The following is a 27,898-nucleotide window of genomic DNA, read 5'->3' on the forward strand; positions in this document are numbered from 1 at the left end:
GGATGTGTGCATTTATAAAACCATATAGGCTATCAGAAGTTTAGACTTATATGGCTTTAAAACGCTTGCAGATAATAAACTTTCATGATGATGAAGAACTGCAATGTCACGAGAGCGTGACCACAATAGATATGATAATCAAAACCAAACAGATGTTAAGGCCCCGTTCACACCGCAAGTCTTAAAGGGATAGTTCACTTTGAAATAAATTTTTGGTATGTTTTAGCTTACCTCAAGGGCATCCAAGATGTAGGTGTCTTTTTTCCGCAGTAGTTTCAATTTTGATATTTTTAGGTCAAACCGTTCTTGTCTGTCAGTCAAATAATGCAGGTCTATGGTCACGGTCTCAAAACACAAGCACAGAGTCCAAATTAAAACAATTCCCCGTCGATCAGTGATCTGATCTGACGTGTACGCAGACTGGTGCATAGATATATACACACTAGATGTCGCCTTGTCTACGGCAGTTCATTTGAACGAATGTCTTTAAGGCGACATCTAGTGTATATATCTATGCACCAGTCTGCGTACACGTCAGATCAGATCACTCGGACATGTCTGCGTATAAGAGGTAAAAACGATATAAATACTGTTCGTTTTCTCACACAAACCGCTCGTTTCGTGTCTTAGGCCATCAATGTGTACTTACGATGGGGAATTGTTTAATTTGGACGACGGGGAATTGTTTTAATTTGGACTCTGTGCTTGTGTTTTGAGACCGTGACCATAGACCTGCATTATTTGACTGACAGACAAGAACGGTTTGACCTAAAAATATCAAAATTGAAACTACTGCGGAAAAAAAGACACCTACATCTTGCATGCCCTTGAGGTAAGCTAAAACATACCAAAAATGAATTTCAAAGTGAACTATCCCTTTAATGCTCAATTCTGATTTTTTGCTCAGATCCGATTTTTTGATTGGCTGTTCACATTACCTTTTAAAATGTGACCTATATCTGATTGCAGTGTGAACTGTTTGAGGTTTCAAACTAACCCGCATGCGCAAAAGAACAATAACAATGACATCAGACGCAGCACGCGGTTGCACTAAAGTTTGGGAGGTTATGGATGGAGGAAGTAAGCATATTCACATTTATTTAAACATGTTTGTGTAATGGAAGCCGTAACATTAATGAGCAGATGCTGAGGAGGAGAAGAACGAAGAGAAAGAGAGCAAAATTGGCTATTTTTGCCTTTTGCAGGTTTATGGCTGCAAATTCACTACAGAGGTCTGTGTGGATGCGTAGTTTGACACTGCAGCCACGTTATCCTGTGTCCCCGTTCTTCCATTTCGTGTGAATTTTTTTCAAAAACGGAGCGGTTACGGTAGGATCCTTCTAGTTTAGCTTGAATTGAAGTATCTCCCTATATAGACTACTAATTAGGTCTAACACCTCACTCTCAAGTTTTTAATGTTAGGCTACTATCTATGTCTGTTGTGTCTAGGGCTTCATCGCCGACGCATAATTGTGACAAATGTCGACGTAGATTGACGTAAAAGTCGCATCAAATCCGCCTTGGTTGTTCACACTGCGGCCGCATTGAAAAAAATCAGATCTGGGTCTGATTTAGTACCACATATGTATGTGGTCTAAATCTGATTTGAAAAAATCAGATCTGGGCTAGATTTGAGTGTTCACACTACCTCTGAAGAAGTCTGACCTGGTCACTTGACCCCCAAAAAATCAGATTTGGGCCACTTTTGCCTGCAGTGTGAACGGGGCCATAGTTTTTGGCAGAGTATCCGTACAGGCTCCGCCCTCTTCTGAAAAGCGGGATGGGAGCAGCACCTCATTTGCATTTAAAGATACACGCACAAAAACAGCATGTTTTTCCTTCCACAGACACATTCTGGGAACACCTGAGACGTATATTACATCTTGTAAAAAGGGGCATAACGTGTCCCTTTTAATATCAGGTCTACTGATAAATCAGTGTGTCTCTATAGGCCCCAACATAATAACACCTCTGTGCCTTTAACATGAAACAGTGTTGTTCACAGGTAAATAACTTTTGCTTGAATAAAAAAGTTCATTTCAAAGCTATTCATTTTCAAGTCAGAAAAAAAAACAGCATTTTAATCTTAACTTAATTCTTTATCAATATAACGATAACTATATTAGAGTTAATAATAATAATAATAAAATTATTATATGTAAATTAATGTTATTTAATGATTTATAGTATTATTATTATTAAGTAAAAGAGCAACCAAAAACTAATTAGAACAGTCATATTAGTAGACTAATATCAGTCATGAAAATACAAATCGGTTTCTAAAAGTTATTATTCGGTGTTACCAATAAAACCTAGAATCTATATCGTATTATGGCTCCCTGGATTGCCTGAAAGTCTGGGTAAGGGCTAAGGGGTCCGGTTCAGATATGGAAGGCAACTCCTGCCCTATCCTAAAAACATTCTACATTTCAGAAAAAGGCAAATTTGTTGAGAGAACATGCTAAGATGAAGATAAGAAAAAGCCAACGTTTGGACTGGTTCTCAAAACCATAAGCATTGGAATGAGCCCATGACGCCCAAAAAACGCTGTCTAGGTAGGCAGCAGCTCACTAGGTTTTGAGACACAGCCCTAGATCATCTCACGCATTCCAACAGATTGACGCGGAAAGTGAAGGGAGCAAACTGACTGTCCACTCTTTCTGCTGTGATACCGCAGCCTCACGTCAATCCCCGAGGAGTCACATCACATACATGCAACACACAGACATCTCTCACCTTTCCCTCTGGTCTCTTTAGCCATCCTGCGTCTTTGCAGTTAGTTTGGACAGTACGCACGTCTCTTCCCTCTGTCCTTGTCTGCGCGCGGAACAAGCGATTTAAAGTCTATGCGCGTTTCATGTTTTAAGATGCAGTGGAAATGACATGCCAAGGTGAGAGTATCCATTAACGCTGAGAGAAATCCTTGTGTTGAAGTAAGCGCGGACTTGGGGCTGTTTGCATGTGTGCAGACTTTGCTGTTGTCCTCCTCTCCTCCTGTTGAGCTCGAGGTGTGATGTTCGACTGCCTCCAGTGGCTCTGCGCGAGCTGCAGTCCACTTGGAAACCGCCAAGCGCATTAATGCAGATATATTAGATAGATAGTTATTTATTCATGTACGTATTTAGATAAGAAATTAAATAATATTAGTCTAGCGCATTCTTAAGGATGTTTCACAGTTCATATAGCCATATATAAATACCGGTCAAAAGTTTGGAAACATTAGGCCTACTACTACACTGTAAAAAATTTATTATGGGTCTTGTCATTTTCATAAAAAAAAAATTATGGTGATTATTAAAAATATTGTGTATATTTTATTAAGAAAACCGTGGTTCAGTGTTTTATTGAAAATATTGAGAACATTTCACTAATAAAACCAAGAGATACATTTTCCTTCTTTTTTTTTTAAGGAAACATTCACAGTTTTGAGGTTTGAATTGAGGAACCGATAAAGCTGATAAAATTAAGGAAAAAATTAAGGCTATCTATTTATTTTAAGAGAATTAGCTCCATTATGCGGTTTTATTTAGAGACACCATTGTTAGTTCCCAGCATGCTTTGCACATGGCTGGAAATGGAGAGTAAATATTGAAATTAAGTAAAGGGTTGTTTTTGATATATTATAATATTTTAATATAATATTTTGATATATAAAAAAATATTGTTTTTGAGTAAAGGGAAACATCTGTTCATGTTTAATGTTCAGTTATGTTTGACATTTGAAAGAGTTTCTATTATGTTAAAGTTTTGATCGTTACCATTGTGCAGAAGAGTAGGGCTTGTGTTTAGCCTAGGTTGTGAATAATTGCATGTATTAAAACTCTGAAGCATATTGCTTTGTTCATTGAACAATAACTTTGCTAATGATAGTGCAGTAACAATTGTGTTTATGCTGAGCTAGCAGCATAAATTTTCAATTATACAATATAATTCATAGTCAAATATAAACCGGTCATTTCCATTCACTTGAATTCACACAATTTTGAGAGTCAACTTAAAATAAAATAATGATATTGCTAATTTCACAAAAAATATTAAATTCATTATGTCATAGACTAAATCATTTAGGGGATTTTACATGATTTATTCAGGTAGATTCCATGAAAGAAATCAAGCCTTAACTGCCGTAACTATTGTTACCATAATTTTTTTAAAGTAAATCGCATTAACATTTTTTACAGTGAATGTTTTTGAGAGAAGTCTCTTATGCTCATCAAGCCTGCTTTTATTTGATCAAAAACAGTAATAACAGTAATGTCATTGCAATTTAAAATAATGGTTTTCTATTTGAATATACTTTAAAATATGAATCAAATAAATGCAGGCTTGATGAGAATAAGAGACTTCTTTCAAAAACATAAAAAATAGTAATGTTTCTAAACTTTTGACTAGTACTGTATAAATGCCATTAAATAAACACTGATAAATAATACATTAATTGAGCTTTGTAACTTAAAATACATGTTAGTGCTGAAATGTATGTATCCCTATAAAACGGTATAATATATTTTTTTTAAATGACACCTAGTAATGAAAACTGATTTACAGCATAAATGGGGCATCAAAAGTTAACTTTAATATTTTTAGCCATTTTTTAAACTTTAAGTATAATATTTTCTGTGATTGTATCCAACAGTGTGTATTTTTTAAAGCCAACTAATACCACAAAACATCACAAAAATAAACTAAATTAAAGCATATTGTAATGAAAACGAGGCTGAGGTTCAGGGACTGAGTATACAGTATATTACACTTAGTTATGAATGTGTTCAAATATATGGTTAGTAGAGCATGTTGCAGGTTGTTGTTTTTGCCATCTGAAAGTGAGTGACATGACAATCTGTCATCATCACAATTGAAGAATGACTCAAAACTCCTCTGAGATCACAGTTAAAACTGTTGCAAAAAGAAACCACAGGGAAACTCTCACAAGGGTTACCTTAAAAATCCCTTAAGTGCATAAAAATGTGGCCAACAGTATAACTTTCACTCAGCCGATACAAACAGTTGCCTAGCTGAGGGACCACAGGTGCTGTTCATGCCTGCCGGCAAACTGAGTAAATTCATTGTGAAATCAGAAGTGAAAAAGGGAGTGTGCAGTAGAAAACAGAAGCAAATATCTTCACCCTGCCAATGGCACTATATCTCTGTAGTCCTATAGTAAGATGACCGTGCAAAATGTTAGCTTGTTCATAAATCATGATGTTGAGATTCCTCCTCAGGCCTTTAAATAACCAACTCCGTCACAGTACATCTAACATCAGTTCAGCTGATTAATGTTGGGGTGTAATGACTATAAAATATGAGTCTTGTGCTAGCTGTCAAACATTAATTGAAAGAAAAAGTGGCAAAATCAAGGCCAAGTGTGGTGCATTATCCACAAACCTGTTTAACAGCTCAGTGTCTGTATGAAAAGAGTGTTTTGTGTTGCCATGTACAGTATATAAAATAACCCCAGCTCATCCTAGTCTAACGTACGGCATTGCTGCATATCAGGGATCCTACATTAACTGTTCTGGAGTAGCTCTAAATGACTATTGATAGAGGTGAAGTCTGGAGTTTTTTTCAATTCCAGGCAAAACTGCCCATGTTGCATTAGCACACTCCTTAAAGGACTTGGCCTATTTGTAGCAGGCAGGAAAACCCAATGACAAAATACTTTGACTCCAGACATTGCATTGAGTTTCTGGTAAAAGCAGCAGGAGAGAAACAGCCTGCAGGCCCAACAAGCAGGAAGATAGATAACACTGATTACGCCGACTGAACGTAGGAAAAAATAAATATATAATTCAATTCATTTCAACTTTTTCTTTTAAAAGCAATTTCATCCAGGTTACAAGGCCAGGGAGATGCTTGAAAGAAACATTTATTTCCATTATAAATTAAATCATGATTATAAATACAATACAATTCAACAGTCGTCTTTCACAAGCAATAAAAACACAACCAAGAACAAGTTCATGCCGAACTGGTGACTATTTTTCTGTAGAGTCACAGCATTCATAATAATTCATGGCACCAAGCCTAGAATTTACTGGCAAATGCAGTTATGTTGTGCTATTAGTTTGCTTTTGGCACTTTTCACAAATAAGTAGGTTGCTGAACAGAAATGGAAGAAACCTGTGACTCACATCTGGGGGGTTTAAACTGCAGCTTGAGGTTAAGAAACGTTCCCTAAAATCTGCTCACTACATTAGAATTAAACAGTAATGGGACAACCGATACTTTTAAAACCACACAAAGACGCAGACCCTCATTTTAGATGCCTAAACTACACACTTTCTGATTAATTATAGCCTTGGTTATATAAGAGCCGTAGGCGTGTATCATTTCTGCACACGGCCCCTAAAATGTCTGTAAAGACTAGTGCCTGTGTGTCCTGTCCGGTGACATTCCCAGCATTACTGTACCTGCCCAACATCTGGACTCACCTGGAGGCCATTCTCCCCTCAGGGCCTGACACAAACTATACACATTCTCTAAATAACTCACCTATCCAATCACACTAGGGGATCACAGCCAACATATGGAGAGCAATTAGCATAGAGGAACAAAACATATGTTTAGAATGTGTGAAATCAGTCCAAAAAGCAACAAGTTTGTGTTCTGATGCGGATAGCATTAATGCCTATAATAATGCTTATTCAAGAGGAAGTGAGTGATCCTCTAGTGTGAGGTATTTATGGATAACAGTGTGAATCTTAGAATTTCCAGTGCATAAATAATGTAGAGGTTCTTTTAAAGCTTTTCTCTGTGCTGAATAGCAACTAACTACTGCATTGACTAATGCACAAAGAAGGTTGCATGGATTATGACACATTGATGTGACATTTGTTAGCCGTGTGCTAAAAAGCATCTGTTTGCATTTAGAAGTCAGACCGCCCACTAAGGTTTCGCATTACAGCAAAAATGCCGGTCTGAGTAAACACTGACCGGTAAGTTCTATATTTAAAGCATGAAAGCGTAATTCATGGAAAAAACATACAAATATATAAACCTGGATATTACAATTTTCAATTTCAAAAACATATCGAAATGTCATTGCTTGTAAGTTGTTTATGAGGAGCTTCTATGACACTGATGTAGTGGGAGACTGCACAGGCTGGAGGAACTCAGACGTGAAAACAGCTTCTGCATACTCCTCACAAACATCCTGGAACTCTGCCGCCACATCAGCCAGTGCCTCGGCCATTAGCTCATCCGCCAGACTGAGGGAAACAAGGGAAAATTGGATAGGTGAGTGTTACAATCTCATAGCACTTACTGCTCAGTTTACTTTAAAGGGATAGTTCACCCAAAACATTTTGAAGTATGTAGTTTCTGCGACACTAGTAGCACCTAGCAGAATTACAAAAATACAGTATATTTTGCAAACGCCCCTTTTCGGCGCCGCGCCTCCCCAACCCAAAGACAGCTCTTACGGGTGCTACATGAAGGCATGTCTCAATGGGTAAAACTAGGCTACTTTCAACGAAAGGTCCCAGATATTCAAAATATTTTTAGTTGTATTGCTATGCGTCATAAGCTAGCAGCTGAGTGGGCTAACACTCTGTTTGAGGCTGTCTAAACTGGACACATTAGTCCACTGTAAGGAATTACATCACAATACCTAGTTTGCTTTGGCGTGTTCATGACTCGTTTAAATTTTAAAGATGTAAATGCAGTGAATTTTGGCTTGTTCTTCTTTAACCGAAGCTGAATGTCTTTTCTTATGTCATGGGTATCAGTCACGGTCCCACATTGGCTGAACACCCTCTGGCTCCGCCTGATACAGTAGCCACTCCCCAAACTCTCGTAGCCCCTCCCCTTTTCAGCGCTGTGCTCGTTATGTTCTGTCTTCCTGTTTGTATTTCCACAGCATGAAGGTAAGATCTTAGAGATTTATGAATGAACCGATCGTTTTTAAATCTTCCAGGTCTACCTACAATTGTTATGACATCTGCTGCTAACATCACAATGCTCATGACAACTTTTGTTAACTCTACAATAAGTAAATCCACATCACCAGCTAATTACTCTTTGACAGCAATGCCATAGAAATATACAGAGCAAGCGCAAAACCGGAAGTTCAAACACAAAATTCTAAAAATGGCTGCAAACTTGTTTCTCTGGCGCATAAGGTCTATTCAGTAGGTTGAGCTGCAAAGAGATTGACAGATCTGAGCAGACCGCTCTTAAGGTTTTAACGGTGCCTGGGGGATATAAACCCATTAATGTGATCCTAATAGTAGTCAATAAACAATAAACCACGTTAAGATAATGTATTTTAACATAACAAATAGTATGTACTTCCCCTTTAATCTTAGTTATTATAATTGCCTCATTCAGAATGAACATGTTTGGTATATTTTTGCGTCAGTGTTGTTATTGATCTACTATTGTATAAATCTTATAAATCTTATTGTGAACAATTCATTTGTGCATATGCTTCATATATTAAATGTTTTGACCTCATAATGTTTAATCAAAATATATATTCTGGTATAAAATGACTCGTCTCAGGTGAGGTATCCAAACTTTTCCAATTATTTAATCAAATCAACAACTGAAGCATAGATCCAAGTCCCTGCCCAACAATTTTACTTTTTGAAAATCTGTTTCACTCAGAAGTACATCACAAAACATAAGAATAAGGAAAAGATATGTCACTACTTCGGTTAAATCACGACTTTTAATATATATAGAAATATTATAATTAAATTAAATAATTAAATGTAATAATAATAATAATAATAATAACTAATAAACATGACAAAAAGCACATAAAATTACAAAACCTTAAACAAATGAAAAAGAAAAATGAAAATATAAAAATAAAAGGTATTAAAATTCTAAGTATTAATAAATACAATACAATAAATACAATAAATACAATAAAATAAAACTGTTTTGTGATCTCCCAACATTAAAAAATAACGGTTACTTCTTTCTATACTTTTAGAAAAGAGTCCAAGGCACTTCTTCCAGTACAAAAAAAGTAAAAAAAGCTATTATTCACAGTATGCCTAGTCAGTTTTTTTAAACTGCACATTCAAAAAAAAGAAAATACGTATGTCTATGTCTTTAGGACAGTGATAAGATCATCGAAATTCCTCCTCTGAGGCAAATATTCCTCGGCGTAAAGAGCAGAGCTAACCAGAGAGTTCAGTCAGTCTGTGCTCACTCAAGGCCTTGACTGCCTTCAAGGCTCTTACTACCCACAATGCACTGCTGACTGACAAGTGCCCACACCCATTCCCAGCGGTAGCACTAATTGCCGTGACATTTCGAATCTTCTCTATTTCTCTAGAATAATAACCATTCAGAGTCTCTACGGTGCAACACTGACCTCTGCAAAAAAACAATAGACCCTCAATTTCATTTTATATCCGTGCAATAACAAAAAATGTCAAGCCGCAGCACACAAGTAAATATTTTCACTTTTTGATTCCTCACTTTCTTGCTCCCGTAAATTATTTTTACAACAATTCTCGCCACCCACACACAGCACATGGCGCGAGGATCAAGTCTGACAAATGAGACCTCAGCTCGAGGATCAGATTCTGGTTTTAGTGTTCCCCTTCCCACCGCTGTTAAAAGTGTGCTATCTGTGAACTAGAAGGACTTGATAAATATCCACCGCATTGCACCAACTTAAAAATTCTGTTAAGTATGCTAATGGTGAGGTGGGCGTGCAGGAGCACTAGTGGAACAACAAAGACGCTCATTTGCACAGGAGCACGCTCTACATTAGCACCCATCAAAAAACAGAGCTAATATTTACATTTAAAATAGCATCGTGTGCGAGGATCATTATAGCCGAGAGGCTGTAAACAATCTCAACTCCTACTAGCGGTGTCACTGTGGGAAACACGCTGAGGCTTATGATTAATCTGCTGTTGCTCTGAGTGCAAATAGAAGAGCTGAGCTTTTAGTGTTTATACATCCAGGTACATGTCTTAAGCACAAACTAAATATGTCAGGAAATTGCAGATATCAGTGCTGAATGAGTAAGAGCTAGGTTATATTTAGGTTATATGTCAACGGGACACATGCACACTTCAGCTTCCATACACACATAATTCAGTTGTTTACTGAAGTCACTGCATTAAAATTCAGATAATGGCAAATAACATTACAATGGCAAATACATTATGGTTCTTGACATCATTTGGCATCTAAATGACAACAAGTAATGCAAGATTCCTTTCCAACTAAGGCTCATTGAAAAACATGCCTGTGGTTTAATTTCTGAAAAATATTACATTTCTTGCAGATTTCACAACACTAAAAAATGAAATGTCCGGTAACCAGTATTCAATAGTGTTAACAAAAGCAAACGTGAGATGAGAATTCATTTTCTGAAGTAACCATACCATTTTAGCTTGCGTCTAGCTCTTATTGCAGCTAAGTGCAATAATGTACCAGGCGTGCTACCGAGCAAGTTTACTATGTCGGGAAAGCCATAAATATGTCAAATTGTATTTGTTTAGAAACCATGCACTATGGCAAAAAGTGTTTTGAGGTCATAATATAGTTGCTATGAAACTAATTATTAATCAATAATCTACCCTTGTAATCTTAATTTGTGTGAAATATAAAAAAAATTGTCAGTGTTTTACTTCCAGTGCATACATGTTCTCCAGTCACTAATGTTACTAATATCCTTAACGAATAAAAACAATAAACTAAGTTAAGATAATGTATTTTAACATAACAAATAGTACGTACTTCCCCTTTAATCTTAGTTATTATAATTGCCTCATTCAGAATGAACATGTTTGGTATATTTTAGACTTAAAAAAAATAATAACAAATAAATATGACAAAAGCACATACAATTACAAAACCTTAAACTAAAAGAAAAAAGAAAACTGAAAATCAAAATGAAAGGTATTAAAATTCTAAATATTAATAAATACAATAATAGTATATAAATAATAAAATAAAACAGTTTTGTGATCTCCCACTCCCAACGTTAAAAATTAACAGTTACTGTACTGTACTGCTCGAGCACTTATGCATTTACAGAAAATCCAAAATGCTGCAGCAAAAATGATAAAGTCGGCAAAGAAATATGAATCTGTGACTCCATTATTAATTTCATTAAAGTGGCTGCCAGTACGAATTAGAATTATTTATAAGATCCTCGTACTTGTTTTTAAGGCCTTGCACAATTTAGCTCCTGTGTATTTGTCCGGTTTGGTGGCAATTTACACCCCCTCTAGATCCTTGAGATCAGAAAATCAACAGCTGCTTTGCACTACCAGGACAAAATATAAACATAGAGGTGACAGAGCCTTTTCTCGAGCAGGCCCTAAATTGTGGAATGACCTCCCTCAATCTATTCGATCTGCCAAATCCTTACCCATGTTCAAAGCTATGTTAAAACAACATCTTTTAAATTCAAATGGAGAGCTTCTTTAAATGGGTTATTGTTTATGTGTGTTTATGTGATGTGGATATGTTTATTTCTGCTATCTTTTTGTGTTTTTTAGCTTGTTATTGTGAAGCACTTTGGGCAACGTGAGTTGTATTAAACTGTGCAATAAAAAATAAAATAAAAAATAAATTATTTCTATACTTTCAAAAAAGCCCGGTCAGTGAACAAAGACAAAAAACCAACAACATTGTTTCACTGTCACAGTGCATTTACATGTTCTCCAGTCACTAATGTTACTAATATCCTTAACGAATCATGCATTTTCATTTGAGTTCTTTCCACACTTTAGTTTTGATTGATATGTATTATTAATAAAGAAATGATTAGATTCAGACCTGTCTGCTATTGCCCAGGGATTGAAGCTCCCCAGAGCCTCATGTGAGACCAGGCACAGGAAGGCATCATGGTTCTCCCTGTATTTCTGGATACTCCTCTGCATGCTGGGCGGCACAGTAAGGTACGTCCCTCGTGTGCTTTCCCCTCCGGCTGAGACTGGATTCCTGGGGTCATTTAGAGTTAAACACTCCTCATCTAGCATCGACGTGTCTGATGCAGCCCTGTAAACAGAAGAAAAAAAGAGATTCTCATGCATTTTGCTCACTCTTTCATAAAGGTCATATCATTTCAGATGTGTGCATCTAAAGACAACAGAATTTATTTTCAGGTTTACTTGTTCTTGTCTTGTGTGCATAGCTAAAGGCTACACCAAAGACAGCACAGTTTGTAATTTTATTTTATTCTGTATTAAACAATCCGATTATAGTACTCGACAGAATATACGTATATATAATATATATATATATATATATATATATATATATATATATATATATATATATATATATATATATATATATATACACACACACACACATACACATATACATATATATATATATATATATATTATTTTATGCTCACCAAGGCTGCATTTTTTTATCAAAAATACAGTAAAAACAGTAATATTGTAAAATATTGTTACAATTATAAATATCGATTTTCTATTTTAATAAATCTTAAAATATAATGTATTACTGTGATGGCATTTCACTTTCACATAATCCTTCAGAAGTTATACTAATATGCTGATAAGGGACATTAAAAAAAATCTTAATTATTTGAAATGTGGTTAAACAGAAACATTTCCAATTAGCTCATCATGCCACCATTCTGTTAAGGGAATTAAAGAGTGATACAAACACAATCACAACAAATTAATACTCTAAATTAATATTCAATTTTGATTTAAGAGGTGCTAAATCTGGAATCAAAAGCACTCTTGTAAACATCTCAACCCCTCCCTCAGATCACTTCCATGTGAGCGCAGCGCACCAGCCGTCTCATCTGGACCACACTGGGTACACTTGGTGTTAATCAGACCCTCTAAACTAAAGCACACTTTCCACCTTCATATTTAGCAGTAGAAGTAAGAAACACCTCACAACTCCTATTCCAGGTTACCTTTAATAGAAATATTGGACGCAAGCTCAGTCTAGACACTTAAAGCGCAAGGCCTCCAAAAGCTCACAAGGGCCATTTATTTTCTAATGGAATATTATGGTGGCCGGCGCTGCTATTGTACAATCACTTCCCCTTTACCGTTCCCGCAAGGCGCCTCTTTGTGCGGCTAATAGAATACCGCTCTGGCTAACAGCTACCTCAAGCGTTTAGAGCGTGCTGTGGTACTCTAGAGAGAAGTGAGGAATTCACCGCGGCTGGGAGAATAATGTCAAACTTTGAGCAGTTGCACAGTGCGAACAAAAACGGGTGAAAGGACGGTCAAGGTAAACGCTTAATTTGGGGATTCAAATTAGAAGGCGTCCCTTCTGTTAATTTGGCTCTGAAGTTATGCAAGCAAAGGTCATACGAGGTTCTGAACGCACATGCAGTTCTGTAAGATGTAAAACAAGCATGCACACGCACAGTGAAACGGGCAAAGGCTTTCCAGGCTTCTTCTGTCAAAACAAGCCTGGTAAGGCACGGTGGAGAGCCAAAAATAATGACCAAAATTTCTCCCATTCTTCCTTTTAACACAAGCTCCAGCAGTCACAATCAGAAGAAACAACACTGTCAGAGCTTCACATGTGATTTATACGAGCAGACACAATGCTGGGCTGACTTGTGAACACGTTCCAGTGTGTTTGGCCGATAGCATGAGGCAAGGGAGATGTTAGGAGAACTTTTTCTTAGGGAAGCTTAATAAACAATGAGGAAGCCAATAAAAAATGGGGAGAAGTTAACACCAATAAAACAATAACTATAGTGAATTTTACACTTCTCCAGAGTGCCACAGAATGCCTGAAGGGCAATTAGCAGGTTAAAAGGAGGGTGAAGCACCATCTAGTGAACCTCTTCACAGAGAATGTGAATAAAACACATTTACAGAAATGTATATTTTCTATTTCTATTCTGTGCAACCAGTGTAAATTGATTCACAAGTAAATTACTTTTGTGATCCAGTCCTTTCAATGAAAAATTCACCACTTTTAACAAACAAAATCACAGAATCAAAATAAATACATTATGGTTGTTCATATGCAAATGTGAACTTATTCTAAATATATAAATACCTTATACATAAATGTTAAAAATAAATTATATTTTTATATTACATAAATACATTTTACATACGTAACATTGCAGGTGTGTCATTCTGTGCTTTTTAAATGGCCGACCAAGGTTACAAGATCGAAACATTGCTTTGAAGTTCTTGCAAGGAATACAGAATGGATCAGAAAAGCTGCAGACCATAGACGAACAGCATTTTGACCTGAACAGACGGGAGTGATATAATGGTGAAAGGCAGCAGTAATAAGGTTGTGCAAACAGAAATGAGACGTGTAAAAGTCAGTGGATGAGATTCTGGACGACCAATGCTCTATCAATATTCAGAAGCCAGAGATCAAAACCAATAAAGCTAAAGGGCTCCAGTTTTGTGGTTTTCATCCAGTGAGAGGGCCATAACCAGCAGCAAGGTTACCGTCAAGGAGCCGGAGAGGGAGATTAGCCAGACAAGGTTAGATGGAGAAAGAGATGGAGGAAAGGAAAGAGAGATGGCGGTATGAATTAAAAGGTTAAAGAACAGAGAATGAAGATCAAACCGAAAGAGGCAGCCTCCCCATGAGCTCTGCATTGATCTCTTTAAGCTTTGAATGAGAAGTGGGGGATCAGACACTCTCTTAGATGTGTTGGTCACTCTATTGTTGAGACCTCCAACACCCATAACCTCTTTGTGCGGATGCAGACACAGGACATTATAAGATATCACCACTTATGAACTATCACTCCTTTATGATTCTGTTCCTGACACTTCTGCATTAGAAAACCTCATTCAGTGAGAATTTGTTGTAGAGTGTAAGATTTAATAGCACTCTACAGCAAAGCAAACAAGATCAATCTACTTGAGCAGCAAAACTGTATAAGATTATAAGACTTGTTTTCAAAGAATTTATCCTGAATTACGTTTGTAGAACTATTTTCTATTTCAATTTATTTTAAATTATAATTTATTCCTCTGCTGGCAAAGCTGAATTTTCAGCATCATCACTGCAGTCTTCAGTGTCACATGATCCTTCAGAAATCATTCCAATTTGGTGCTCAAGAAACATTTATTATTATTGTTGAAAACAGTTGTACTGCTTTATATTTTTGTGGAAACCATGATGCAGTTTTTTCATGGTTCTTTGATGAATATAAAGTTTACAAGAACAGCATTTATTTGAAATAGAAATCTTTGTAACATTATAAACGTATTCACTGTCACTTTTGAACAATTGAATGCGTCCTTGCTGAATAGAAGTATAAAGTAATAAAGGCCATTCAAGTAATTTAATAAAAGTAATTTTCCAAAATGTAGTAAATCGCTACATCTCTGAAATTCTCCTCTCCTCTACAACCACCTGTAACACTTGTATGTGCCGCCCACTTTTACTCATGGATAAGATAGACACAATCAAATCCAGTGCAAAATGTTTCAAATGCCATTTTGTCAAATTAAAATATCAACCTAGCCATTCAGAAAATGAATGGTGCAGAATGAGAATCCACATTGAAGACTTCCTCTCTGTCTGTGTATTGGGTGAAATATTGATGTTGAAAGAGCGCACTAAAATGGACTAGAATGGAAGAGGAGTGGCTGGTGATTTCAGTGCACAGATTGGTCTGTTTGATGCTTTTATGATTGATAATGCTTCTCCCCTGGGTACCCTAACATTCCATTTCTCAAGCCAAAGTGGTTCTCTGAATAATCATAACAATAAAAACTAAAGCTAAAAAGGAAAGCCGCACTGACAGCTCTCTATTGTGCTGAAGTAAGGAAACACATTGCCTCTTTGCAACCAGCCTAGCAGTGACAAATGAACTGTGTGCAGCCTTCTGAATCCGGGTATAAATACGGATTATATAATATCAGTTTGTGTGTGCCATTTACAAACTCCACAGTGTTTCCGTTTCAAACAGTGTGTTGCCTTCACAGGTAATCAGAGATTAGACAACAAATAATAAGCTCTTCGTGCTAATCAACATCAAGGCCCAATATCCGCTCTTCAAATGACCTCCCATGAGCATGTGCTACACCGCCAAAAAGCCCCCAGTTGTTGCCCCCTCTAGTGGCACAATTCATACGCAAATAACATTTTACTGGTTTCCCATCATAAATCCTCTCTGTTCGGCCTTGGCCTTTAGTTGCTGTACTAAAAGCCGAGTAATTACCATAATGCTTTGCATAATTCATTTTCCACGAGTTTTATCTTTCTCGGCCACATCCGCCCAATAATCGTCCATTCTGATGTAAATAAGCTGCAAAAAGGATGTAAAATGCTCACTGAGAGTTTGATTGCACCATTAGGTTGATTCTAATATATAAAACTGTAACATCAGGAGAGAATTAACGACGGAGGCCAGAAGAATAAATGACATTAAGAGACAGCTGATGAGTAGATTGGCTGTAACTTTCTGATCAACAGTGTAATGTCCATTTGTGTGGCTTTTAAACGAGCAGCGGTTGCCAAGTTGTCATTATACTGTGCAAGCAGGATGAAGGCAGATATGGACACTTATTTTGGATGGATTAGTCAAGAATAAGTTGCAAAAAGCTTTTGATGACAGCCATTTCCTAAGTCAAAGAAATAAAATACTGCATTATGTTGGCCAGCTGGCAACTAGACAAGGATCCTGAAGTGATGTCAAGATTTTGTCCTTTAAAGTAAGGTGATAGCACTGAGTGTAATACAAGTTGCTTTGGATACAAGCAACTGCTATTAATACTTACAAACTACAGCGCTGTGGGAAACAGTTAGTGCACCCCATTAAGAAAACAAAGTGTAGGCCTTACTCTTTAATGTGGTTCAACTCATTTGTACTTCATTTTATCTAACTGATGCACCTGATGTATTGATAAAAAACAACAACAAAAAAACAGGTGTACTAACTTTTTCCATAAAAAACATTACACAAATCACTAAAAAATTTACATTCCAAGTCACATTTGTCAAATTATAGTGCTTTTTATCTATTTACATTGGTGAAATTAAAATCCAGTATGTAAAAAACACTTTCATGTAGTGTATGATTTTTGTTTGCATATTAGAATGATTTCTGAAGTGTGACACTGAAGACTGGAGTAATGATGCTGAAAATTCAGCTTTACAATCAAGGAATAAATTACATATAAAATTGCAAAAACATATTTCACAAAATTACTGTTATGTGATTTCACCAAATTACTGTTATGTGATTTCTCTACTGGACAACTGTCAGTATAACTGATAGACCCTTGAGCCCTGCATCCCTTTCAGTCACTGGATTTCTCCAGAGGGATCTTGATCATGGTCACAGTCATTGCTCATGTTTCAACACAGACAAAAGAGAGACTGAAGAATAGCCTCCTTGTGCAGTGATATTTCAGAGCCAGTGTTTTCTGACAGCATAAAGTGACTAGCTAAGGATAAATAAATCCAAACAAAGGTTCAGATCAGGGCAGTGGAGAGTACCCATGGCCCACTCAGCCTGTGGCATCCACGCTTGCCCAAATACCCATGGTGAGTGCACTGGAATATGGGGAGAGTAAACAAATCTCCAAGCGGGCCTCATCAGTCCTTATGGTTACCGTCTGGGATGTTAATTGACTGTTTACATGCAGAGGTATGGTAACACAAATATTACTATAAAAGGACTACAGTGCCTTGTCCTCTATCTGTACCGATTCCAGATTGAAGTTGGTGCTTTTTTTTGTTGGACAAAGATAGTCAGTGAAGCATGATGCTCACTGACCTGAGACCAGTGAACAAATGCCCAACACTGCACGACTGTATGATAACAGAGAGGCAGCAGCAGTTGGCAGCCATATCTCCATCCATCCATCCATCCATCCCCTATTGTAATTGTTAGCATTTCCAAGGATTAGCATTCTCCCCTAAAAGCGATCGGGCAGACCAAACCGTAAGTCGTAGAGACTTGAAACTTTTCAGGGATGGTAGTACCAACCCCGTCTACAACGTCACCAAGGCTCGCCCCAATCGGCCCGATGGTGGCGCTACAGCGATCAAAAGTACGTAATGGCTCATAACCCCTAAACAGTTTGTAGTAGGCTCAAGTCAAACAAAAAATTTGTTTTTAAAAATCGACATATCGATTGACGTCCACAACAGGATGCCAAAACATTTGAACACTTTTAGTTGTGTGTGTGTGTGTGTAAGCATGCTTATTGAGTCTCAAGTATTATTGTTCAAGCCTTTCGTTTCTGTGTGTTTTAACGTATTCTTTTTTGTGAATATTTTATGGTGTCAGGCTGTACATTTCAGGTCAACATAAACCCTAACAGCACAAATGGCATAAAACTATTGAACCCTGTTCTGTATTATTGTAATGTGTATTATTTCTACTTATACACTTACATGTAATATATATTATAAATAATAAAATGTAATATATTTTGTATATAATATTCACATGTAGAAGCTCTTGTGCTAGATTTGATAATTTGCTGTAGAAAGTTTTTTTTCACCCAATGAAAGTGTAGGGGTTTTATTTAGCTTACTGGATTGTCGTTTCACCAAAGTCGATGGATAAAAGACTACTTATTAGTCCTACCACATACCAATAAACACATTACACCTACCGATAAATATTCAATAGTCATTTAGTGACAGAAATGTGACATTTTGTCATTTTGTAAAAGCAGCACATGAAATACAGTATATACTATTACACATACTGTACGCTCTCTATTCACTGTCACACTTACATCTCTATACTAGTTTGTACCTTTGAAACTTTGTATTGCAGCACTCAGAATGATTTGTTTGTGTTTTCGCTTTGATAAAAGCATTTGCTACATGAATATATGCAAATATAAATTATTAAAAGGTGTACTGATCATTTTAGTCAGAATGTAGCAGACAGACTTGGAAAGCTTGTAGACACTGCTGTAATTCCCTGAGATTAGACATGAGATGATGCTTTGAAGTTTGTTTAGACATTGTGCTCCTATGCTGAGAGAAAAAGAAAGTGGAGGCTGAATGTTTACACTGCGTTCACAGAGCTGAAGGGCCTTGCTGTGAGCTGAAGCTGAAGAGGAGAAAACATTTTAATCTTCTAATGCATCTATTGAACCTGTTCCACTAAATTTCCCATCTCTCTCGCTTTAGACAACTCTCACACTCTCAAGACTGTCCCTATTTATTCTTTTATTTTCCTCATTCATTTACTGAGCCACAGCTGCTGCCAAAGCTTCGGGCAGAAAGAAGCGAGGCTCCTGCTCTCTCTTGGCAGAACTACAGAAGGAGGAGGCGGAGGGAGAGAGAGCTTTTACCAGTAGATATTTTAGATTTTGATTTCCTTGTGGCTGTTATTGAATTCTCCCTAAACAGACAGATATTACAGTGCAAAAAAAAAAAAAACACACTCTGGTCAATGTGCTGTTCTTCTGCAAATTCAAGTAAAGACTAAATTGTGACTGATCCAAATGTGCCTGTAATATACGCAGTCAATACACTCTAAAACCAGCCGACAGTCACTCACCCAGTCTCCACTGGCTTTTGCAGGAGGATGTCGGCCGAGCCAGGTGCATTCAGGACTGGTTTCGTCAGTCGGATTGGCTGAGGAGAGGCTGGCCTGGAGCTAGAAATATTCCTCGGATCGTCTGCAACACACAAGACGTGTTACACTGCTGCCATCTGGTGGATATCACTGTCATATCAGCCAAACAAAATGCAGAGCACATACTTGTCTGTCTGTCTCTCTGGGGACAAAGTGGGGAGATGCAAAGACTGACCTTCAAATACTCTCAAAAGGACAACTGATAACTATTTTTGTAAGGGATGAATGTGAATGGCCTGTGTGGGTACTGTGTCTCACCTGTGCCTTTTTCCCAAATGAGAGGGTCTGAGTATGAGATCATTGCAAAGCGTCGACGCACATCTTCCTGGTCTCTCTGAGTAACAAAACAGAGCTTTATGTGTCAGCTGATTTAATACTTCAGTTTATTTTTTTATATTTTGACCCAATCAAAATGATGCAAAGAAAATCTCAAGTTTTATCCCCAGAAGAAAAAAAGTTACTAATAAAAATAAAATTACTAATACAAAAACAATTACACCTATAATATAAATGACTATTTATAAAAGTCTTTAATAATTTATTTTTTATATAATAATTATAACAATTTCATATAATAATTGTTATAATAACCATTTTTATATTATAATAATATAATAATTATAATAATAATAAATTAATAACAATAATAATAATACTTTGTTTTACTATTTAACCATTTCTTTTTTTATATAATAATAATTATAATAATTATAACAAATAATAATAATAATAATAAAGAAACATATCAAGTTTAGTCCATTACATTACATCATGGACTGAACATTGGCATAATTCCAAACTAAAAAATCGTATAATCTATGTCTATCTCCCACACACTGACCTCTATCTCCTCCATCCTCAGCAACATGCTCTCTAATGTGGGGCCCTGCAGCTTCCTCTCAGCATCAGTCTCGGCCACCTGCTGCCTCTCCGTCACCCACAGAGCTTGAGCTGCGTCCTCCAGAAGATCCTCCAGAAGAGCTTCGCTCAGGACATCCGCCCTGGCCCCAGGCTGCCAGCATTTACAACACAGCATAGCGTAGTCACATTCTCACATTTTCTTTTTTTATGTGAACTTTTTAAAAATTGAATATGGATTGAAAAGCCTCAGTGCTCATCCAGGAATACGAAAGTAAGTCGTTTTAGAAAAGTAATGAGTTTCTCACCTTATCTGCAACCTTCAGCCGCTCTCTGAGAGTGTCACTTCCTGCTTCAACCACCTGCCGCACAAGTATGAGAAAGAAAAGAAACGAACAGAAAGAAATGACTGTCTATTCACATCAATGCCAACATACATGCACAACAGATGTTCACAGCGTGCCCGAGGGGAAGAACATACAAATATTGTGGAAAAACAGTCCAATGGTACACTCAGTCTTGCAAGAGATTAAATCTCCTGCAGACAGACTCACTAAGTCAGACATTATTTTGTGGGGGATGGGGGGGGGGGGGGGGGGGGGTCATCAGATGTATGCGTTTACCTGTGCTCGATTCAACAAAGGCTGAATTCTCTCTTTAACGGCCCGCTCAGCTTTTTCCGCCCATTCTGTCGGGGAGCCCACTGTGGTCCTACCATGCCCATATTAATACACATCAATGATAACATGCACTCAAAAATTCAAAGTTCAATGAACAATTAAATTGAGGAAAACTTTACAAAGCAATTAAAGAATTTTCAAACAAATGGTTTGACTAACTAAATTTAGTTATGCCTACTACATGCAAAGGACTGAGCAGAATTTTTAATACACACTAAATGTTTTTTTTTTCTAGCATACTAAAATTTAGTGGTATATTTATTAAGTTAAATTAACTACACAGATTTATGTAAGCTTGTTTCCGCCACAGAATAAAAAATAAAAAAATAGGTAATTTTGCGAGTTATATTTCACAATTCTGAATTTATAACATGCAATTGTGACTTTTTATCTCACAATTCTGATTTGTTTTCTCACAATTGTGAGTTTAAATCTCTAAAACCTCAAAATTGCGAGAAAACAAGTCAGAATTGTGAGTTTTCTTCTGTGGCGAAAACAAGCTTCCATAAAGATGGATGATTTGAGACAAAACATTTTTTTTAATTTCCAGCTTGTCTAGATCTGTATTTTCAAACATCATTATTCAAGTAGCCCCAACGTAAATTGATTGTCAACCTGCATTTTGATTGCACCCAGTTAAATTTAGTGACAAAATGTTCAAGAAATGCATTGCATGAGCTCTTTTTAATGAACTAAATTAAAAAAGCACAATAATTAATTTTTTACATGCATAGTTCATTGAACCGCTGGTTAAGTATAATAATGAAGCAGCTGCTGTTGTACCGGAGTTTGTTAATACGGTCAGTCTCTTCTTTACTCAGACGATTCAGCTCTCTCAGTCGGTCTGCAGTCATCCGGTCCAACCAGGCTTGCCTATTGCAAATGAAAAATGCACAGCAATGAACATCAACTGCGGTCACATACTCAACAGTGAACAAGAGCATCTCACAATTGAGGATCAGAGTGATGATTTTTTATATAAACTAAGCCAGGTAATAATTATTTAGAAATTATCTTTTTTTCTTTGGAAACTCCTGAGAAATATCTTAAACGTACAGTATAGAATTTTTCGCCACTAGGGGTCGCTAACCTATTTACAATAACAAAGGCGTAGTTTGATGACGCAACATTTGCTAAGAATTATGGATCTTGTCGTCAACGTCAAGCCGACCGATCTAATCTATGGATCTAATAATGTTTATGGATGACTGAATACATCGATGCTTTTATCATGACTGTGATATGAAGCAGTTCGGGATTGCTAAGAGACAGCTATCAGCTATCATATAACGTTAAGGAATATGGACATTTCATTCTACCGAACTAACGTTACACGCGAGTGCAGAATTACTACTCACAGTCACAGGTCAGTTTATTAGACAAATTAAACTTGTGAGGTAACGCAGCGTTGTTTCACTTGGTCTAACATTACACTATCACACTAAACTGCATTTGAATGTGTTGAAATGTATGTGTTAGTTTGTCTGTATGAGACTAGCAGTAAGCTAGATCAACATTAGAATAACATACAGATCATATTCTAACATTTCATCATGTTGAGCTATATAACATTGATTAGTTGTATGTAAATGTGCTCACCTGTTTAATAAAGTACGTGTAGGAGCGGTCGAAGTCTTGGACGTGGAGCTCTCGTTTATATACTGTCTATGGGAGCTCTAGGCATCTCGAAAACACCACGCTGATATTGATTCTCGTTTTAGTTCTCCTTTTGTATCCAAAGTCTGCTTGCCATGGTCCATAATGTTTGAACGAAACAACAACAGCGTGCAAATAGACATTGCGAACTACCGTCAGTCGCTTTGGTTACTATCAGAGGGCTCTGGTTCATAGCTCTGGTTGCCATGGCAGTACGAGCGGAAACCAGGGACAACGCGGATATGACGCCATTGACGGCGACAAAACGGAAATAAAGAAACGGGACGTTTCTCGAATTAAATTACAAATTTCTCCTGGTTTGAAAGTTGTTGGAAACAGTCGGGATAATGTAAGTACACAAAAAAAAAAATATATAACATAGATATAGTGATTTTTGCTATTTTTAAAGCAAAAAAGTTACATATTGTGGCTTTAAATATCTGGAAGAGAGGGTTCACTATACCTGAGGGCTTCATTTTGGGCTTGTTTCCTATCATGTGATAGGAGCTGTGTACTGGAATTGGTTTGTGGCTTCTCCTTTACAGGGCTCTTTTGAGGTGAGAACAGACATCTGGGTTCTGGCCGGCTGGACACAGCACTAAACCTGTGTATATATACATACATTTGAGTAGAACACAAAGGTGCAACCATGTCAAGTCTGAATAAGTAATAGATAAGAGGGTTGGATGTACTGACCGTGGGCGAGGAGGAGAGTGAGGAGAAGTTGGCATCCAAGGCACAGTGGGCTCTTTCTGGGGTACCTGGTTTTCTCTTAGTCGGGATGAGACAGTGGGCTGCTGGAAGCTGGCATCACGAAGATGACCCGCCTGCTTAATTTGAGGCATAGTGTGTCTTTTATCACTGAGACTCTTTTGAAAACTGTCATCTAAAATCCTCCAAAATAAGATATCAACAATCATACACTATCATTAAAAAGTTTGGGGTTGGTAATTTTGTAATGTTTATGAAAGAAGTCTCTTATGCTCATCGAGGCTGCATTTATTTGATAAAAAATACAGTAAAAACTGTAATATTATGAAATATTAGTAATTATTAAGTAACTCTTTTCTATTTTTATATATTTTAAAATGTAATTTATTCCTGTGATGGCAAAGCTGAATTTTCAGCATCATTACTCCAGTCTTCAGTGTCACATGATCCTTCAGAAATCATTGTAATATGCTGATTTGATGTGTTTAAGAATCATTTATTATTATTATTATTATTATTATTATCATCAATGTTTAAAACAGCTGTTGTGCTTAATATTTTTGTGGAAACCATGATTAAAAAAAATGTCAGGATTATTTGATGTTCAAAAGAACAGCATTTATTTGAGATAAAGCTTTTGTAACAATTTAAATGTTTAACTGCTACTTTTGACCAATTTAATGCCTCGTTATAAAAATATAAATTTCTTAAAAAAAACATACTAACCCCAAACTTTTGAATGTTAGTGTATCACATTAAAGTAAAAAAAAAGTACTAAATTACTATAGTAGTAAAGTACTACTATAATTAACTATAACTAAAACTAACATCACTGAATTAATAATAAAAGAAAAAACCTTAACATGGTCTGGGTTGATGGCACTGGTAGTTTTGTTGGGTTTCTGTGCTTCTGCCTCTCTGAGTTTTTGATGATGTATGAGGCTCTCTAGCCCTAACTTTAGAACTTCATTGCGCTCCTTCACCAAAGCCTGTGAGGTCTTGTGAGATTTCCCTGCCAGTCTGCTGCCTGCATTCATTAACAAAAATATCAGATTTTATTATGCAATACTCTGAAACCAAACTCACTCTACAAATCATTTTCACATTAAATAAATAACTCAATATTGATTTTATTTCAAAATACAGGGGCACAGAAAAGTATTTGTACATTTTAGACAGTTTAGTCACATTAAAAAAAGCCCCTTTTAAAAATGTTTTAAAAAAAGAATACAAAAACAAGTTGCATCTGCAAATAAAAGCTGCTAGAGCTTTTCTAAGAAGAAGTGTGTTTGTGCTTTAAAATAAATAAAAATTTCTTTAAAATAAATGCAACCTGTTTTGATATCATTTTAAGTGTGTAAACACAAAAGTAAATTTGTTATAGTTTAAGTGCGGCTTAAGTGTCCAAATAATTTTTGGGGCCTGTGCACTTTATATACAGATTGGGGTTGAGCGACTTCAAATTTTTTTTTAAGTCGACATTTATGTGATGAAAGTCGAGTCCACGTGGACTAGTCGCTGATGACGTCATTAACAAATAAGCCTGAACCTCGAGCTGAGACTCGAACGAGGGTTGCCTTGAGCACAGCTATGGCATATAACACAGCATTGCCCACAAAACTATTGCTGCTACATAACAGTTTATTTTTATTAGTTCTTTTGTCTTCTGGTCATTATGTTTCTCACAGATTTCTGCTCGATCTAAATCAGATACAGATATCGTAGCACAGTAAAGATTACATTTATTAGTGAGAGAGCGATTGCGATTGGTGGGGGTGATTGTGGGTTTTAGTTAAGTACAATAAGCTGTTTAACACGTGCATTCTCTCGATCAATTTTGAGCATTCAGATGGTATAATCAAACATATCTTGTGGAGTGCTCTCGGAGTATGCATTTATTTGTCATTTTAAAGTGGACTTAAAAGATTTCTTATCCTGTTGCGCCCTCTATAGGCCATGATCAGCGACTAGTCGACGTCAAGCTTAAAGTCTCATGGAAGAGCATTAAAGTCGACTAGTCTATGCAACCCTTAACAGATACAACACCAAAAAGATTTTTGAAAAATGAACGTCACCCTTGGTCGTGATGACTCACCACCAGGCTTTTTTGCAACAGCTGTCTTTCGGGGTCTTCGTGAGGTCCTCTCAGCTGGGTCTCTGGCAGGACGAGGAGGGGACATGCTGCGGGCCCTGACCCTGACTGGGTTGACAATCTGCAAATCTACGTCTCTTTTCCTGAGTGCCTCCTGCTTACTCAGTGCTGAGTCAAGCGTCTGAGGAATCAAACACAAAAAAAAAACATTAAATAAGGTTTTTGTATTAATTTTTGCATTTATACATAGTGTGTATTTAATTAATCACCTCTAATTTCTGCAGGATGTCGAGGGCTGTCTCTGGTACGGTAGATCCTTGTCCCGCCTGTACTTTGGCTGAGCAGAGAGAGAGCTGGCGAATCAGCTGACCCAGCTCTTTGCAGTGGGTGGGCACTCTGCTCTCTGTAGGGTCCGACAGCTGGTTGATAAAAACCTGCATGGCTCTTACAGCTCCCCGGTGAGCAGCAGCCAGTCTGTCCATTGCCTTGGACTGAGAAGACATCCAAAGAAACATTTAAAGGCCCTGCATGTCTCATTCATGCACTTCAAAATCAAATTAAAATTAAACCCTTTTGATATTGATCTGTTGGGTAAAATAAACGTTGGTACCTTTTGGGTGTGTTTGACATTCTGGGAACGCAGCTTGTCTAGATCCTCCTGTATCTGTTTAATCTTGAAAAGAGAAACAAAACAGTCCCGTTGTGAATCTCTAAAGCCTCCTTTTCATCTCTGACAAATGACAGACCAGAAGTCATTCAAGGGAGTCTGGTCAAGGGTTTGTTGTTGATATGCGTATTGCTGAATTTTCAGATGCAACTTGAGCCACTAAACTGTATGCGACAGATGTTATATATTCTAATCAAAACTATAAACGTGTGAGGTTTTTGTGTGGATATAAATGTTTGAGGTTAAAATTACCAAGATTTTATTTCTTTATTTTACCATGGTGAATAAGCAGAGAGTAACGGATGCTTCACGACCAATTTGAAAGTTCTGTGCGACTGTCACTTGAGGGTATCAGAGATAGTGAAAAGACAGCCTAAATTCCTCTTCAGTACTCTTAAATACTTCATGTTACTGTGCTGCCATTGTGTACATGAATTGCCGTGCTTACAGACCTGCTGTTGTAACACATAGATGATACGTGCGGAACGGGCTGCCTGCTCCTGCCGCCGGATCTCCATCCTGTGCTTCTCATCAGGCTCCAGAACCTCCACCACACGTCCTGCAGAAAACCCACATGCAAGCCTCTTTAAATAGCGAAAAATATATCATTTGGGTGACTAGGAATAATAAGAATACCTTTATTAACCAACTGCTCTATCCTTTGAACATATGTGCCCAGTTCCTTCTGTAATTTACGGATCTCCTGGCTGAGCTGAGGTTCATTGCTGTTGACTCTCGGATCAAGGTCTTTGGTGGGTGACGGGCCCCGTTTAAGTTGCCTGTTGGGATTCTGAGGAGTATAAACAAGCACCTGATCCCCGTTTTTTATTTGCTTCTTTGGATCTGACATCCTTGGGTAGACCACATGAGGACTGTAATCTATGTTGCTTCTTTCAGGGCTGATAATCTGGGATCTCTCCACTGGTTCAAGTGAGGAACGGCTGATGGATTCCTGTCGTTTCCTGCGCAGATCTCTCCTGGCGAGTCTGACGGCAGCCTGCAGGCGCTCTTCTGAGAGGACTGAGAGGCGTAAGGAGCTGCTGCAGCTCTCCATATCATCCTGCCTCTCTAGACGGGGTATAAGTTTCTCTATCACAATGGGAGAAGGGGGTCCCACACCGGTGGCTCGGTTAAGAACACTGGGTGCCGCTATGTTATTGAACTGAAGCTGTGATCAGAAGAATCAGAACAAATGAGAATCAAGGAGAAGCTTGTTCATCAACATCAAAATCAAGTTTGCATAAGTATACAGCATGCAGCATCACACACTCACTCTCACACACACACACACACGTTCTTATATCAGTAGCTGCTACAGTACCTGTGTTTGCAGACCAGCCATTTGAGACACAGGGGAGCCTTTTTTAATCCATTCACGGTTCACAGGACCCATTTCACCAATGGTCATGGCATATCCCCTTTGGAAATCAGAAATCATTCTGATAAAATCTTATTTATGAGCTGTCTTTATGGAAATAACAAACTAAATCAATCCCTCTTGAGTAATCCTTTACAGAGCAACTAATTATCTAACGTTACTGACTGTACCGATCGATTACAAAAAAAAAGAGATTGGTTTATCACACGAAAACACAGTAAATGGACGAGTAAATCAGTGGTATTATGTTTTAACATGACAGCCAGTTGGTAAACAGCCACTAAACTCAATATTTGCTTATAAGGAAGTGTCCGGCAGTTTAAAACACCGCCATGAC

The 27,898-nt window shown here is 37.2% G+C and overlaps 2 protein-coding genes and 1 long non-coding RNA gene across 8 annotated transcripts in view; 1 reads left to right on the top strand and 2 right to left on the bottom strand.

Annotated features, from left to right (window-relative positions):
* The window catches only part of pitpnm3 (PITPNM family member 3), a 94,269-nt gene extending 91,246 nt beyond the window's left edge, over positions 1–3,023 (bottom strand). For 2 of the 3 annotated variants that reach the window (XM_082180481.1, XM_082180479.1), the window contains exon 1: positions 2,737–3,022. In XM_082180481.1, the coding sequence (XP_082036607.1) occupies positions 2,737–2,761 (25 nt within the window). In that variant the 5' untranslated portion in view covers positions 2,762–3,022. Of the gene's footprint in view, positions 1–2,736 lie in introns of all 3 variants that reach the window. The other variant, XM_082180480.1, reaches the window with a different exon arrangement.
* Positions 421–1,305, top strand: LOC309506683. The gene is made up of 2 exons (XR_014208892.1): positions 421–1,080; positions 1,206–1,305. It is a non-coding gene; the product is annotated as an uncharacterized lncRNA (long non-coding RNA).
* A 2,825-nt stretch (positions 3,024–5,848) lies between the features above and the next one.
* On the bottom strand, positions 5,849–27,898 carry kiaa0753 (KIAA0753 ortholog). Of its 4 annotated transcripts, none has more exons than XM_082180495.1 (17): positions 27,505–27,898; positions 26,820–27,351; positions 26,636–26,742; positions 26,127–26,189; positions 25,786–26,007; positions 25,520–25,697; positions 24,288–24,451; positions 23,410–23,540; positions 23,177–23,317; positions 21,841–21,930; positions 21,001–21,088; positions 20,686–20,739; positions 20,361–20,531; positions 19,778–19,853; positions 19,442–19,562; positions 11,758–11,979; positions 5,849–7,208 (listed from the first exon to the last, which is right to left on the bottom strand). In XM_082180495.1, the coding sequence occupies exons 1-17, from the start codon at positions 27,619–27,621 to the stop codon at positions 7,070–7,072; spliced, it is 2,616 nt and encodes an 871-aa protein (XP_082036621.1). In that variant the 5' UTR covers positions 27,622–27,898; the 3' UTR covers positions 5,849–7,069. The 4 variants fall into 4 exon arrangements, 3 of the variants coding, with proteins under 3 accessions (XP_082036621.1, XP_082036620.1, XP_082036619.1); XM_082180494.1 differs by having other exon boundaries at positions 24,282–24,451; XM_082180493.1 differs by having other exon boundaries at positions 23,410–23,543; positions 24,282–24,451.

The sequence above is a fragment of the Leuciscus leuciscus genome (genome assembly GCF_965113295.1).
Source record: "Leuciscus leuciscus genome assembly, chromosome: 9".
NCBI lineage: Eukaryota > Metazoa > Chordata > Actinopteri > Cypriniformes > Leuciscidae > Leuciscus > Leuciscus leuciscus.